Genomic DNA, 17,057 nt, shown 5'->3' on the forward strand with positions numbered 1-17,057 from the left:
ATTCCCTCTTTATTAGATAGGATAATGAATGGATGGATGGATGCTTGAATAAGTATACATGGCCTGGCCATTGCTGTTAGAGTGCTATACATTTGTTAATTACGAAATAAGTGTTTCATTTTCAATGAGTCATTTAGGTAACTATTTAAGGAAGTAGAATTTTGAGACAACTGTGATATTCTATTATATTGATATATACTAGATCATCAATTAGATACTGAGAATAAATCAATAAGAGATGAATGTTTTTGTTTTGTTTTTTTTTTTTCTGGAGGGCACAATCCTTTGCACATTCTTAGTGGTCCATCTTGTGCTCCGAGGTCCACATGTGAGCATATTTCCATGCTGTGAACATCATGCAAATATAAAGAAGTAGACTTCTTTAGAATACTGACATCCCTATTAAAATTCCTTAGCAAAGAAGTAAATTCTGGAGAATGACATTTCTTTTATAATTATTTAATTTCTTATAGATATCAAACATCAGAATGTGTTAAGTCTTTGTGCATTATAACATGACGAATATTATACAATTACTAGAGGCCTGGTGCACAGATTTGTGCACTGATGGATTCCCTCACCTGGCCTGCAGGGATCAGGCCAAAACCAGCTCTCCAACATCCCCTGAGAGGTTCCAAATTGTGAGAGGGTGGTTCTTGGGTGACACACCCTAGAATTGGGCTACCTCCTCTCTGGTTCCTGGTTTGTCACCTGAGAACCACTGCTGCCAAGTCACCACAGCTTGGCAGCTCCTTCATTGAGCGACTGCCCCCTGGTGGTTACTGCATGTCATAGCTACTGACCAGTTAGCCAGTAACTTGGGCTTTTATATATATAGATGTTAGAGTAATAATTTTTTTTCTAGAATAAAACTTATTACTTGAAAACCATATAAATGAAATATATTTAACTTTATATTTTACATGGAATAATCTCTGCATCCATGATGACAATTGGTATTTCTCCAGTCCATGTAAGGCTCTATATTTGTGTCAAACATATTTCCTTATTTAATTTATTATTTATCTATGTGGGGATTTTCATTGGCTGGGATACAATTTAATTAGGAACTTCATGATGTTTTTATATTGTGACCACAAGTTGATATTAAGTGAAATGTTTGCTTTCTCACAAATTGTAGTAGTTCTAAGTAAATGGAACATGCCTGAACTATTATGTTTGTTTGGGTTGTACATGCTTTGCATTCTATCCCAGATAATTAAGTTTAGCAAAGACTTTATTGGAAGAAGCTATAACATGAATAGGTTCCTAAAACTTGTATGTGGATGTACAAAATAGTATTCCCTTATACATTAGTGTATGAATTGCTATATTTCTGGCATATTGTACACAAACCCTTTGTATTTTCTCTCAAAAATTGTCTCAGTTAACTCTTTAGTATAATGGAAGAAAATGTTCAGTGCTATAAAGTGTGAGAAACAGATATGCATAAAAAAAATCAACAAAATAAGTCAATGATGCATGCCTCGACTTTTAAACAAATGTATAATGTAGCAAATTTGTGTATTAGTTTATTTTATTATTGCATGTTTATTGACCATTATGTGGCATATTATATGGTAGTATTAATATGGCTAAGCCTGGATTTCATAAATTATATTTCATTAACATCTTTTTAAATATAATTTTAATTTGTCAAGTAAATGAAGAATATTGTATGTTGAGTCCACAAACCAAGGTTCATTAAAACTTTCTGAACCTTAGTTTCCTTTATTGGTTTATTAATTACTTCATAGTATTGAAAATTAAATAAGTAATTGACTTGAAATAATTATAATTCTATGAATGTAAATAATAGACTTTTATTAGTGCTTACCTTAACTTATACATGTGTGCTCTATATTTATCACACACAAGTTTGGAGCTATTCAACAGACACATAAGATTATTTTTATCTATTACTTTGTATATAAATGAAATACATATGATATATGCTATTTTCAAAAGTTTGAACTGACAGCCCTAGCTCGCTTGGCTCAGTGCATAGAGTGTTGGCCTGCAGACTCAAGGGCTCGGGTTGGATTCAGGTCAAGGGCACATGCCCAGGTTGCAGGCTTGATCCCCAGTAGGGGGCATGCAGGAGTCAGCCAATCAATGAGTTCTTCTCATCATTGATGTTTCTATATCTCCCTCTTCCTTCTTCTCTGAAATAAAAATACATATTTTTTAAAAGTTTGAACTGACAACATAATTTAACAATTGGACCAGTAATTAAGAGAAAATTGTTTTCTTTACTGCTTGATGCTGAACTTGATGGAAATGCTCTTTTCCAATGCTTTCTTGACCTTGAAAATTACTTATGTTTGTTTATATGTGAACTAGGGGCCCAGTGCATGAATTTATGCACTTTGAAAGGAACTGTGGGCCCTGAGGTTGTAATAGGCACAGGGGCAGGTCTCGGCCTGTTCTCCATGCCTCTGCCTAGCTCCTCCCACCATGGCCTCTGGTCCCCTGTCTACCAGCAGCCCCGCTCCTGCTGCCCCCACCCCCCACTCACACCCACTGACCGTGTGGATCCATTGGGGCCAGTGACAGCAGCAGGTGTGAGTGGGGCCAATGCCATCAGTGGGTATAAGTGGTGGCTGCTGCCCTGGTAGCCCCTTGGGAGGAGGTAGAGGTGGAGAAGCCCTCAGGGGTGATCAGGGTCTGCAGCTACCACTCACACCTGCTGATGGCGCCGAGCAATTGGGACAGACTCTGGGCACCAGCAGCAGGTGCGAGCAGTGGCTCCAGCGCTGGCTGTAGGTGTAAGTGGGGCCGGCACTGGCAGTGGGTGCGAGTGGCGACTCCAGCGCTGGTGGCGGGTGCGGACAGGGCTAATGCCAATTGCAGGTGTGATTGCAGGGTGGGACTGCAGCATGTGGGAGCAAAGGATTTTCAGTAACCATCAGAGGTTTGCCCTGATGACAGTGACCGGAGCCCTGCTTTGGTCTGGTGCCCCCACTCACTCCACCATCCCGCAGGGACTGACACCCGCCATGTTCTGTGAATGCCCCCTGGCGGTCAGCATTCATCATAGCGACCAGTTTTTTGGGTGTTTGGTTGTTCCACTGTTCAATCTATTTGCATATTAGCTTTTTATTTTATAGGATTATATATCTTAATTTTTAAATGTATACTTTATATGTAAAGCTATAGGCTAATCATGCTAAGCTTTAAATTTTCTCCTAAATGAGATATTGAAAATAATAAACAAAGTAGAAAAAGTCTTACATTTTGCACTTATTGTGCTTATTCGTATTTAGGAGGTTACATCTCCTAAATGAATAGTCCACTTCCATTTTATAATTAAAGGATTTTAAATTTTATCTAATCAAGTAAAAATATTGAATAAAAATGATAAACTACTTCTTCATAAATAATAGGTATTTAGTAACTCTGTTATAAGTTATTACAAGAATCAATTTGTGAAATATTACATAAGGGGTCAAAGTTATTTTTATAGCTACCAGTATAAGGATCAAGCATGCAGGTTCTTATTAATATACCATCAGCCCGGTCACACAAAGAAAGAGAATGAAAGGGCAATTATGAATGACATTTCTGTCCTTTTTGGACCTGTCAACCTCTATTATGTCCTTAGGGCTTTGCCCTTTTTGGATTTCAGGCATCATGCTGCCTTGAATGGAGGAGAATATTAAGGATTCCAGCGGATCTCTTGCTCTGATCATGGCTCTGGGTAGTCCTTTTTCAGCATGCTCATGTAATAGTTCTTAGTGCTTAAAGCACAACCAGTGACCCTTCACCCCATCAGCACCACATCTGCATCATCTTAAGGGTCACCACCATCCTCTCTCTACACACACTCACCATTTCCACTGAGCTGGTAAACCTGTGGCAACTCTGCGAACATACTCGTTCCTCTACTTTCTTTCTGCACAGTCAAGTGGAACAGCCACCTTCAGTTCCTCCAAATATCCCCTCAAAACTTCTGCAAGAGTTGTGATGCTGTCAGGGGAAGTTTTCAGGCTGTCATGACAAAAGCGAGTGGTTTCACGCAGAAGGTAGTAAGCAGGTGCGACGTTTGATGAGGGAAAAGTGCCTCGACTATTTACCGCTGCATAGTAAACAGTCAATGCAGCTCCCTTCTGACAGGATATTTTGGCAGAATATCAGGGAGAAAATGTGGAATCTAGTTCTTATTGAATCACTGAATCTCAATAGCATTTATTTTATTATGCACATGCATATTTTTATTTATTATTATTAGCATACAATGCGATTTTCTGATAAAAAATTAAGGATTGAGCTACTATTACATCATTTTTAAATGTCACCTCCTTATATTGAGGAAGTTTTTTAAATGGCTTTGAAGACAATATGCATATATTTTAATAATATCCATGTATATTAAATAAGGCAGTGTCACTCAAACATTAGTGTGCATCAGCGTCACCTGGGAATGCTTGTTAAAACACAGATTGCTGGAATCCACCTCTGAAGTTTCTAAGGATAAAGAATTTGCCTTTTTAACAAGTTCCTAGGTGGTGCTGGTGGTGCTAGTCCACATACCACATTTTGAGACATAGTCATTCATACTGGAGTAGAGTAAAAAGGGGAAACAGTACCGCTGGATTTCTGCCAACCAGAGGATCGTATGTGTGGATTTTGGCTTACCAGCCCAACTAGGTGTTCAAATTGAAAAATGGAGGGATGATTTTGCCCTGGTACTTTTAAAAAAGCTAAAATAAATTTGTCAAAAATATATATTAAGCCAGTCATGGAATTATCTTACTTCACTTTTTTCCAAAATTCTATGAATCCATATAAATTTGGTATAATGGTCATTAACTTATTATGCATCTAACATGATCCCAGATTGCCATTGATTTTCAGGTAACTATTCTTTTCTCTGAAACAGAAAATAGAATTGGGAAAAAAAATGTTAGCCATTTTCCCTAGCCTGTCCATGGGTTTCATAAGTGCAGCTAACAATAAAATCTAACAATAAACCACTTTAAAATATAAATTTGAAATAGATGTTATATTACACCATTTTACCATTTTTATATAGTGTTTTTTTAGTAAATATATACATAAAATTTTGTGTGCATTAATTAATATGTTTATTAACAGGTTTCCGTGTCACCAAGTCACACCATTTGATTCTAAACTATTCCACTTTCAACAAGTTATCCTGATACTACTGGTAGATATTTTATATACGTAACTCATGAAGATTAAACAGTAGCTAAGTGGAAACTTTATATATGAATATATTTTTTTAAATTCTCACCCAATGATATATATATATATATATATATATATATAGAGAGAGAGAGAGAGAGAGAGAGAGAGAGAGAGAAAATTAATGTGAGAGAAACACTGATGATTACCTCCCATATTCACCCTAACCAGGGATGGAACCTGCAACCTTTTTTGCTGTACACAACAATGCTCCAACCAACAGAGCCACCTGGCAATGGAGGAAGCTATATTTTTATTCTACAATAATGCCTACGTAAAATTGGATATAATTTAAACAATAAAATACAAGCAAATTATGCATTGTTTTTATTTTAGAGCACAGAAAAGTAATAACTTTTTGTTTATAATGAAAAAGTGACGTAATGTCTGATTCTTATAAATTTCAATAAAATTTGAGTGATAATTGTACTCATAAGGGCTAGTATGGATAGTTATAAAATAAAATATGAACTATGTAAACTTGACATGTGCAAGCATAGAACAATTGAAAATCACCATGCCTGCTGAACTGACCACATACAAATCTTTATACCACCATATAGTGCACTGTGAGGAAAATATGTAAAACAAACTTGGATTTAAAAAAATGTAATGTTAAGTGTTTAGAACATGGTTTTACATAAATAGTACATATTAATATAATACTAATTATATTGTTTCAATTTTTTATTAAATCCAAAAGTGCTCTTATGAAACTTAAGAAAGGGGGTTATTTTCTAACAAAAAGTTTTCTTCTTTTTTGTATTTAATTTGGGGAGCAGTTCTGATCAGAGCTGCACACCATTTCACTCCTCCATCATGGATGTTTCAGGAACTCTACCTAAGCCCCGGGCTACAAAGATGCTTGGGACTCAAATCCTGTTCTTTGGAAGTTGGATAAAAGCTATCTACATCATAATTTTATATGAACAATGTATTGTCTCTCAATAAAAATAAATAGTACAAATAATAGCTCTTTCTGAATATTTTTTACAGGTGACATCAGTTATGTGCTTTCTGGATAGTCGAGTGTACATGTACTTTATCTAATACAAAAGGCATTTCAGAATATATAGTTCACAGTGACGTTTTTGACAGCTGACCAAACATTTGTAATGTTCAGACTGAATGCTAAGATCACTGATTGGTAGAGTAATTGATCGGAAAGGACAGGCACTATACCTGTGTTTTTTCTAGGCATTTGTAATCAGCTTTTCCTTATCACAGCTCATGTTTTAATGATCATTGCAGGATGAAGTGGCACAGCCACTGAACCTATCAGCTAAACCCAAGACCTCTGATGGCAAATCACCCACATCACCCACCTCTCCCCATATGCCAGCTCTGAGAATAAGCAGTGGGGCGGGCCCCCTCAAAGCCTCTGTCCCAGCAGCATTAGCTAGTCCTTCAGCCAGAGTTAGCACAATAGGTAAGTTCTGTTTCTTTTGTTCTTGCTGATTTTCTGTTTATGGCAATTGAATGAAATCATCTTTTAATGGCAAATCACGCATACCCTGTGCATGGCTTTCATTCCATATGAGAGTTCCAATTTAATGAGCCTCATAGGTCTGTTTTAACATGCAATTGGAATTTATAACTGAACTCTTAAGTTATAATGTCCCCCTGAAAGTCAAATTGAACTGCTTATGTTTGTTGCTATAACTGATGTTCTTAGGTTTATATAAAGGAGGCCTAATGTATGATCACAAAGAGCAGTGGTTCCAGAATGTTATTGTCAGGTGACTTGCCTTTCCATCACTGAAATGTATTTTTATATTTTGTGATGTGTACAAAGTATACATAACAATGAAATACCTTCTGCCTGGTTTAGCAGTCAACCATCAGGATGTGAAGTTTGTTTAGTTCCACACCACTTGAAATTTACCTGAATATATCAAAAGCATTATAAAAAATTGATAGCTTCATTTCTCCAAAATTGTCATTTCAGTAGAGTAGCCAAACACTAGAAAATGTTTCTCATATGTAATACTTTCAACAATGAAGATTTAATTTTTAAAAAGTTAATGCTTCTATACGCTTTTAAAATTTTTAACAGTTTGTATTTTAGTAACATAAACTAGACAGCACTTAAATAATCCCACATTTATTAAAATGTTTGTCATTTGTGTACAGTGATGAGGAGGCTAGCACAGACCAATCCTCAAGGACTCAGGGTTGAGTTGGGGGGAAAGTCATCTTACAGCACAAGTCAGCTGTAGTAAGTAATATTCCAGAGCACAGATACAATCCTTTGGCCATAAAGAGGAGAGTGTTGAATTCTATTTAGGAAGGATCAAGGGAGGCTAAACTGGGGATAATGTATTTCAAATGGAGCCTTGAAGAAAAGTTACAGCCCTAGACATTTTAGACTGTAAAAAGAAAACACACACAAAAACAAGAAAACACAGTAAAATAGTATACTTTTGAGAAACATATTGATTTGGCTAGGTAAAGAATGAGGGTACAGTAGAAAGTGATCATAGCTAAAACTGAATGGGGCAGAAAAGTTAAAGAACATGAAGAATAAAAACATTAGGACTTAGTTGGAGCTCATGGGTAGGTAGATTCAGAAAGTGGTTAGTACAAGGGTTTAGCAGAATTCCAATTACAACTATTTGAAGAATATGAGGGGAAACAAAGAGCAGTTGATATATAGGCCAGTCTCTTTATAAGCTTGATGTTGAAAAGTAATTTTGAAGAGGCTGAGTAGTGATAGGTTTTAGAATAGAAAAAATCTTATTATTTTTCAAAGGGAATAAGAATTGAAGAGATGTATAGATATAAAAGAATGTATCAGTGATAGTGCAACAACAAGAAGAGAAGGAGACAGTATTAAATTTGGGAAGGAGAAAAGTCCATTGGGTTTTTTTTTAAAGCTGAAGGAAATGAAGAAAAAAATGAAGTAAAATTATGAAGAAATTGTGGGATGGATGGAAAGAAAGCTGAAGGGATGTATTTCAATTGCTTCCATCTTCACAAAGTAGAATTCCAGATTATTTGCCAAGAGACAGTCAGTGTGGGGAGTGGGGCAGCAATGAGAAGAGAAACAATGAAAACTTAAATTCTGAGAAGTCTGAAAAAGGTTGGGTGTATGTATGCTTTTTATTATTATGCACCATTCTGTTATGGTCAAACTCTCAGTCACTCTGCTCAACATCCTAAATGGACACCAAGATAAAAACTTGCTTTCTTGTCCTAAGTTGGTAAAAGAAAAAAAAAATACTTTACTTGGCAAGAATGATTTATTTCCATAACAGACATGAAGGCTTATAAATATCACAGTGTTGGTATATGAGTTACTCTTGTAATGTCATGAGAACTAAAATATTAAACTAATGAAATGATTAATGCAGTTGCATCTTTTCATATGAGGATTTTATATATTAGCATTCCAAAGATTAAGTATGAGAAAATATTTTAGAAAGGCAAGAATATATTTAATGATATTTGTCATCTGACTCTTTCCACTACTAAAACTTCTCTTATTTTGTTCCCTGAAACATCCCTTCACCACACACATATTCCTCATATTTTCCAAGGAGTTGAGGGCACTACAATTTGATTTTCTCTTTTTCAACAAATGGCAGATGTTGAAAGCTGAGAACTATAATGAGTAATAATGTAGTTGGATAAGAGCTGTGAGCATTAATGGTGTTGTAAAGGTCACTCCTGAAAGAAGAATTAATGTGTTATGCCATTAATAAAGCATGGAAAAGTGTGAACTAAAAGATAACTAAAGATATCATTAATGACATGGGCTCTTTGTTATATACCTACCAGCTATAAATATAGAAAGTGAGTTTTTGAGGTTGGTGACCAATATTACAATATATTATATGACATTTTTAATATGATTGGCAAATGATAGGCAGCTCCAAAGAAAGGATCCTTAAAAGGCAGGAAGGTTCAGATGAACGGTGGGTAATTTTAGAAGCTCTTGACCAGATGTTTCTTTCCCTTGTTGGCCTTTTTCACTTTTGTTGCACATGTATAGAACACTTTTTAACTTTTTCAAAGCATTTTTTAATCTATTTTTTAATCTATTTTCTCACTGCAGTTAATTTTAGAAGTATGGAGCCTTAACTAGATGGAGCAGATATCCATATCAAATAGTCAAAACTTGTCATTTTACCGATAAAGAACAGAAGCCTACAGTGGCTAAGTGCTTACTAGGGATTCTAAGTAAGTTGCTCTCACAGCGTAGATAGCTCTGTGACTCTGTTTGTTACTCTGGTTTTATTTCAAGGAAACAAATACATATAGACTTAGTAACTTGGCCAACTCACATCCAGTGAAGGTTGAGGCCTTAAAATCAGTCTCCAGGTTGAGATGCTTTATTTTTAGTTATTGCCTATTGGTAGTCTCTCTGTATTACATGCCTTAATCAGGTACCTATTTAACCTTTCACTCATTCATCCAATAGATGGGTATTAAACATCTTCTCTGTGCCATACATTTTGCTAAGCCTGGAGGATATGAAGGTGAAAGTGTTGGACTGAGGCTCAGATGCCACAGTCTTTGTTCTGTCATCTCCATAAAAGACTCTAAAACATATTATTCTTACTCTTCATTCCCGATGGATAAGTGAAATTTCACCTGAGCAAATGTAGTACACACAGATAGATTCAATAAGATGAAGGGAAACACTTTGAGGTCCATTAATTTGGTATTTTATTTCCACAAGTTTCTCATTTAAAATATGATGTCATGAAGGAGAATATTAGCTCAGATACATTTACATTTTTAATGAGAAAAACTTTTATGAGGGTAAGTTGCTGAACAAGAATTGTGTAGTAGTTACATAGGAAGCCATTGGATTATCAGGAAGTTAGGGGTATCATTCAACATCTGGCAATTAACATTTACAAAGCATTTTACAGTTTACAGTTTGCATTCATCTTAATTATTCAACTAATTATTGAGAGGTTTCACATGTAAAGAAATAACAGGGTGCCAAAAATGTGATGATGATATGATGTCAAAAACATAAAAAAATTAATATGTATTGAAAATAATTTAAAACATCTGGGCCTTTACTTTTACTCATAGCTGAAAAATCATATGTAAAATAAACATGTACTAAATAAGAATTTGTATTGCCCTGATAGATTAGTAAGCCCATGAATTTTAATAAATCCATGATATATAGTACAGGCTTCCATTGATATGATGACATAGAAATTCAGTGAACTTGGAATTATAAAGTTGGAAACTTTCTACTTAGAAATATGCATTTATTCCTTCTGCCATGGGCCAAAGGAATAAAAGACTTAAAAAAAAAAAAATGCCCTCAAGTAGTGAGTTCAGAGACTGGTGTGAAAGACGAGTTTAGAAAACGAACAATGACACAGTAAGAACATTTACAAGGTTTTGAAGGAGCAGATAAATGGGAAGTACTACTGCTGCCAAGGACCATGTCTGGGGTATGTCAGCGAAGTCCTTACAGAAGAGTGACATTTGAATAAATCCCCAAACACACCGGGAAGAGAGAGTGTTTCAGTAAAAGGCAAACTTGGGCCACAGAGGTGGGCTGGAGAGGAAGGCTGTTTTTAAAACAGGAAATAGTTCACTGCAGCACAGAACTCCTGAGAGACCAGCAAGAAATGACCCGGGAAAGATAAGCAGAGTTGACATCATGAAGAGATATTTAGGCCATTTTAAAGTGTTTGGAGTTTATCTTAGAATGACGTTCTGTGGGGAGCATTAAAGTGTTTCCTGTTTCAGTATATTTGGGAAAGGCTGCATATTATTGTTACTTCTCACAGATTCACGATGCACATTAACATATTCAAGATTTTGAGAATGTATGCATTGAAGAAACCTTTTTAACTTTAATTAGTGTTTCCCACATTTTTTGGGGGACATGGGGTTATTTTGCTTCACAGAATTATCTTGTTATAATACTCCTTTAAGCATTGGGGTACCAAGAGAAGGGATTTTTAATTAGGTCAAGTGACATGATCCAAATTCCTTGTTTTTGGATATTTTGGAATGTTTTATCTGCAAGCCGAGTAGGAGATGGATTCAAGGACCATAAACCTGAAGATAGGGAAACCAGTTAGGAGGTTGTGGCATTAGCCCAAGTGAGCTATGAGGTGGCTTCAGCAAAAGTAGGGAATGTGGGGATGGAGAAGAAGCACATGTGAGAGGGAGGAGCAGACAGAGCTGTCAGGGCTCAGCTGTGGTTGCCTTTTATATGTTTGGGTAAAGGAGGTGTCTTAGATGACTCCCAGGTGACTGCATGGGCAACTGGCATGGGCTATGGGTGTAGAAAGAACAGGCTGAGGAAGTGGGAGATGATGAATTCTTTTCTAGACACACTGCATTTCAGATACTCATGGGGCATTCAAGTAGAGAACCTTAGGAGGCAGATGCATGTAACTAGGAATAAAGATTTGAGTCAGACAGTAGATATTTGACAGTACTAGGAATCACCCCTTGATTCTTAGGATTATGTTTAGGGCCAAATGTGATATATTGAATTCTAAGGCTAATGCAACAAATGGCAAACTGGGTAGCTTGAAACAAAGTTATTCTATCACTGATTGGAAGCTAAAAATCCACAAAGGATCAGTAAGGATTAGTTCCTTCTGGAATCTCAGGGGAAATCTGCCCCATGTTTCTTGCTTACCTGGGAGCTCCTAATGGTTGTTGGCAGTCCTTGGTGATCCTTGATTTTTAGATGCATACTCCAATCTCTGCCTCCATAGTCACATGACCTTCTTCCCTAGGTCTCCAAATGTCAAACTTTCCTTTTTCTTATAAGGACACCAGTCATTAGATTAAGGCCCACCCTAAATCACGGTGATCTCATTTCAATAGAGTCTATTAAGGACTGCATTTTCAAATGAAGTCACATTCACAGATACCAGGGGTTAGCCAGAGACAGGGACATTTTCTTTAGAGAGATACAACTTAACCCATTACAGGTACTTCCTACTTTTCCTTTTGCCTTGCAATGTTTGTTTATTTTTATTATGGAACAGCAATTACTCACTTTTTTCTGTTTAATTTTACCCTTTCTAAGATTGGACTTGCCAATTTGCCCATTTTTTTCTGGCTCTGAAAATATAAAAAAGGGTCTTTTTTAATTTTAATAATTTTGTTGTTAGTGGTTAAGAAGCAACACTGAGGCACAAAACATCAATTTATGGTAAAATTTATAAGATTTTACAGAAACTTGCAACTTTGGTGATGATTCCTAACCTGTGCTTCCCACATCTCATATGGGATGCTAACCGGAGACCTACTGGTCTTGGTCCTTTCACTTCCCTCCTGAGATTGAGGCTCGCTGAGTCTCTCCTAAACACATGCCCACCTTCCAGGCCTGCTTGTAGATACAATCGCTGCCTCATTATTTAATGAAGGGAGAACAAGATGTGTCAGGTAATCATTTTGGGTCTTTTTGGACCCTGATGGGGGACTTCCATTTAATTGAACCTCTCTCCCAACAAGAAATGACACCTCCTCTTGGACTTTATCGAAACAAGACAGCTGAGGTACACATAGATTGGGAAAGAAAGAAGAAAGAAAATAAAGGAATAATGCTTTTTACTGTCTTCTCAGGTACCAAGAGCTATATACACATTCACATGTATTATTTTATGTAATTCTTCCATTGAGCTCATATTTACTTTACAGATGAGGGAAATGGAAACTCAGTGAGATTGTTATAATTTGTCAAATATCACACTTCCTGAGAATTAGAAACCCAGATCCATCTGAAGCCAATGCCCAGGTCTTCCCTGTTTCACTAATGCTATTTGGCAAATGAACCACAAGTTACAGAATAACTGTCAGGGACCACTTGTGATACTAAAGCAAAACAAATAAACAAACAAATAAACAAACAAAAAACACAGATTAATACCTCTAATCTTCACAACATTTGAATTGTCAGGTCAGTGTTATCCCCATGTAACCAATGAGACCACTGAGACAGAAAAGTGAAATAACTTTAGAAATTTATATAGCTAGTAAGTGGCAAAGCTAGTATTTTAGTTCAGCCTTGTCCAACTCTAAAACGCACACTTCTCCTGAGGGTTGAAACCCTGCAGCTCAATCTAAAGAGCAGGTGAAGAAAGGATCCCAGGAAAGGATATGAAGATGGAGGAGTCGGAGAGAAGAGGGATCCCAGTGCTATGATGAGATACAGGGAAGGAAGGCATTTCAATGAAGTGATGGTCAGTGCGGTCATTCTGCAGAGAATGCAAAATGCCCCTTAGATTGGCAATTAAAAGAAAACAGCAAACAGGAAGAAGATTGTAACAGGAATGTGAGAGTGAGGAAGGGACGGGAGAATTTGAATCTTTGAGAAGCCTGGCTTAGAAGGTAGAGAGACAGAGCTGGAACAAGGAGACAATAAGGAGGGAGAGACTTGATGTACCTGTTTTAGGAGAGAGCCTTAGGTACTTACAAGTTGAGATAGTAGAGATGGGAGCGAAGAGCAATGACAAATGTGACAGAAAATAGCCGACGATGAGGTGTAGGAATCTAGAACATGAGTGCAAGGGGTTTGCCTTGAATGAAAGCAGAGGCACCTTTTTACTGACACAAGAAGAGGCATAAATGGAGATAGGTTTGAAGCTACATGGGGTAACAATGGGCGGGGTAGGGTAAGGAGCAGGAAGGTGAAATTCTGACTTTCTGGTCTTTTCAAAATCAGAGGCCAGACCATTTGCCAAGAGAGGGAGTCAGCAAGAGTGGGAATTTGGTGACTATAATTAGAAAAAAAATGTAAAGCACCACCAAACAATTCCATTAAGATTCAGCCTATGGAATATAAATGGCTTCTATGATTTAGCACAAGAGGTACAAATGTTAGAATTCCAGGTAGCATGTTAACCAAAACTCAAGGGTTTCTTAAGAGCAAGAATGTTTACTTGAATGTCAGCTTCTGTTTCCACATGCACAGGAACACACACCTCAAGTTGGAACTAGCCACTACAGAACATATGTCTGTCAGCCATTTACCCCCGTAACAATTTGTATTCATTTTGCATCTATATTAATTATTTTTACTTCATAATGTTATATTGGCAGCACCTAAAAAGCATAAACAATCAATGCTTGTATTCAGTGCCATGTGCCAAACCATTTCACACATGTATGTGCTCTGGAAGAAGCTAAATAGACTACAGAAATGTGTGATGCCTGGATGTACATAAACAGGGGTGAGACGGTAGGAAAATCAAGCTGTCCACTTAGGATGTTACCAAAGAAACATATACCAACACCATCACTGCCATATAGATCTGTACTTCTTTCTAGAGCGGTGGTATTTATGAACAGAATACTCAAGAATCATATATCAAGAAGCTTGTCCAAGTCAGGGTAATATAATGTTTAAAAACAACCGTCTTTTATAGTAAATATTAACCTTGTAGGACTGACCTTCAGTCGGTTGTTCATCTGGAAAATAAGAATAATTAATAAATAGTAATATAAGAATAAACTGTTTCAGGTACTCACACCTGTAAACCTACTTTTGCCCCACCCTGCATAGTAGGTCCAGCCTTCCTCTTGTGCGGATTGCACTAGAACTTATCTTTCTGCTTGAAGGAAAGCAGAGGACAAGGTCTGGTCTGTGCGCAGTAAGGGGTTGGGGGGAGGCAGTGCTGCCCTAATCTCACATCAGCTTCTTCCATAGGAATGTTTAAGCGGCAAGCGGGTTGCTATGTGTTTTGGCAATCAGCAGATCAGATAGAAGAGTCTAGCTATACAACGAGGATGTGTAATCTGACATGATTAGACAAGGCTCTTTAGTACCAGAACATTCATAATTGAGACAAAGAAATAGTATTAATAACACTTTCCTAACACGGCAGCTAGCCACTTTATATTTCCTTTCTTTAATCTTCGTGTTTTTCAACAAATCGTGGGATTTAATAGCGTGTTTTGGCAGATTAGAGGATTTATGGCCCAGATGTTTTTTGTTCTAAAAATGGATTAGGGTGTAAAGTTTGCTGGAATCCATGGAACATGTTGAGGCAAGCCGGTCATTTTATGTGTGATTAGTGCCTGCCTTCTGTCTCGCAGTCCCTCCATCTGTCACAATGCACCGATGGATCTGGTTAGATTTAGCCTCATGTCACAAACAAGTCCCTTTTCTGGGCAATATCATATTATAGATTTCATTTATGCCATTTTATGCCCTCGTTAAAAGACAGGGAGAGCGAAAGATGAGATATTAGTTTTCCTTTCAATAGATGTGGAACAAATCTTTTCTCATTGGTACTCTACCTTAAGATCATGCCGATTATCATAATAATGGGTATCAAATTAAAAAAAAATGACCAGTGTTAAAATTAAATTTAAAAATGTTTTGCTTCTTAAACCTGTTATTCTTTTAAAGACATATTTGGCAATGTTTTTGTTTGTTTGTTTGTTTTCTTTCTTTCTTTATTTTTTTCCTTCTAACTCTGTAGAGCTGCAGATTCAGGCTGGTCATTTGATCATCTTATTGAGAGTATGAATTGTGTAACTATTCTTTTTTTTTAATATATTTTATTGATTTTTTTACAGCGAGGAAGGGAGAGAGATAGAGAGCTAGAAACGTCGATGAGAGAGAAACATCGACCAGCTCTGCCTCTTGCACACCCCCTACCAGGGATGTTCCCGCAACCAACATACATGCCCTTGACCGGAATTGAACCTGGGACCTTTCAGTCCGCAGACCGATGCTCTACCGCTGAGCCAAACCGGTTTCAGCTGAATTGTGTGACTATTCTTATCAGTAGCCACATTAAAAAAAAAAAAAAATCAAACAATTACAGCTGCTTAGTTACATTCTGTGCTTGAAATTTAGCCTCTTAACTATTAACAAGTATGTATCCATAGCAAACCACTGCCACCTGGGGTTTATTTAACTGTAAATGGATTCAGGGCCAAAATGCTCTTCTTTGTCAGTTAATAATGATTTATTCTTCCTTTAAATAACAACCTGGAAGTGCTATGCCCAAACTTTAAATTGGCCTTTTTAATGCTATCAGCTTGTCAGTAATTACAGTGATAATTATCAATATCTGCATCTTGTGGTAACATTAAACGAATCCTTACATGAAAAGAGATCAAAGATAGGTTTTATTTTTGCACTACAAAATATTCAGATAATTAAAAAGTAGTTTTTTGAAAAACTATATTTCAAACTTCTTTTCAAGTGTGTGGAAACAGCTATATTTCACTTAGCATTTTGCTTCCTTTACAGATGTTTGGCAACGTGTTCATGTTTGACTTAGTCATTCATTTAGACAAATTCCACTGAGAAATGATATGCCAGATACCAGCCACTACCTGAAAAAGAAGTGATTGTGATGGTTAAAGCTTCCATGCATTTGTACAAAGCATACTCTTTCTTCTGTTGCACCTTCAGGTTATTTAAATGACCATGATGCTGTCACGAAGGCAATCCAAGAGGCACGGCAGATGAAGGAGCAACTTCGGCGGGAACAACAGGTGCTTGATGGGAAGGTGGCTGTTGTGAATAGTCTAGGTCTCAATAACTGCCGGACAGAAAAGGTTAGTTCTCAAAATACCTGACGTTCCAGAATACTTAAATCGCCTGAATGCTTTTCTTTTTTATTGTCTTTTCGTTATCTCAGAATAATTGTCCTCCTCCCCTTTTCCTCCTGTCAATACAGAAGTCTCCATGTCCATCCCAATCAAAACCAGCCAAAAATAGGCAGGCTAATATGTCTCTTGTTTCTATCCTCAAACCTTATTGACCATCATATCTTTCTCTGCCTTCCATTGGTATTGAAATGAGATGGCACTTGAGAGAGCTGAATCTTAGTGAAAGTTCTGCCTTCCAGAGATGCTTACCTTATATTTGGGGATGAACTGGATTTGAA

The 17,057-nt window shown here is 36.8% G+C and overlaps 1 protein-coding gene across 3 annotated transcripts in view; it reads left to right on the top strand.

Annotated features, from left to right (window-relative positions):
- SOX5 (SRY-box transcription factor 5) overlaps window positions 1–17,057 on the top strand; it is a 936,670-nt gene that overhangs the window by 884,069 nt on the left and 35,544 nt on the right. For all 3 annotated transcript variants that reach the window (XM_084877223.1, XM_084877224.1, XM_084877222.1), the window contains 2 exons: window positions 6,460–6,637; window positions 16,580–16,725. In XM_084877223.1, the coding sequence (XP_084733349.1) occupies window positions 6,460–6,637; window positions 16,580–16,725 (324 nt within the window). The remainder of the gene's footprint in view (window positions 1–6,459; window positions 6,638–16,579; window positions 16,726–17,057) is intronic.

This window comes from Pipistrellus hanaki (genome assembly GCF_964339955.1).
Source record: "Pipistrellus hanaki genome assembly, chromosome: 3".
Lineage (NCBI taxonomy): Eukaryota > Metazoa > Chordata > Mammalia > Chiroptera > Vespertilionidae > Pipistrellus > Pipistrellus hanaki.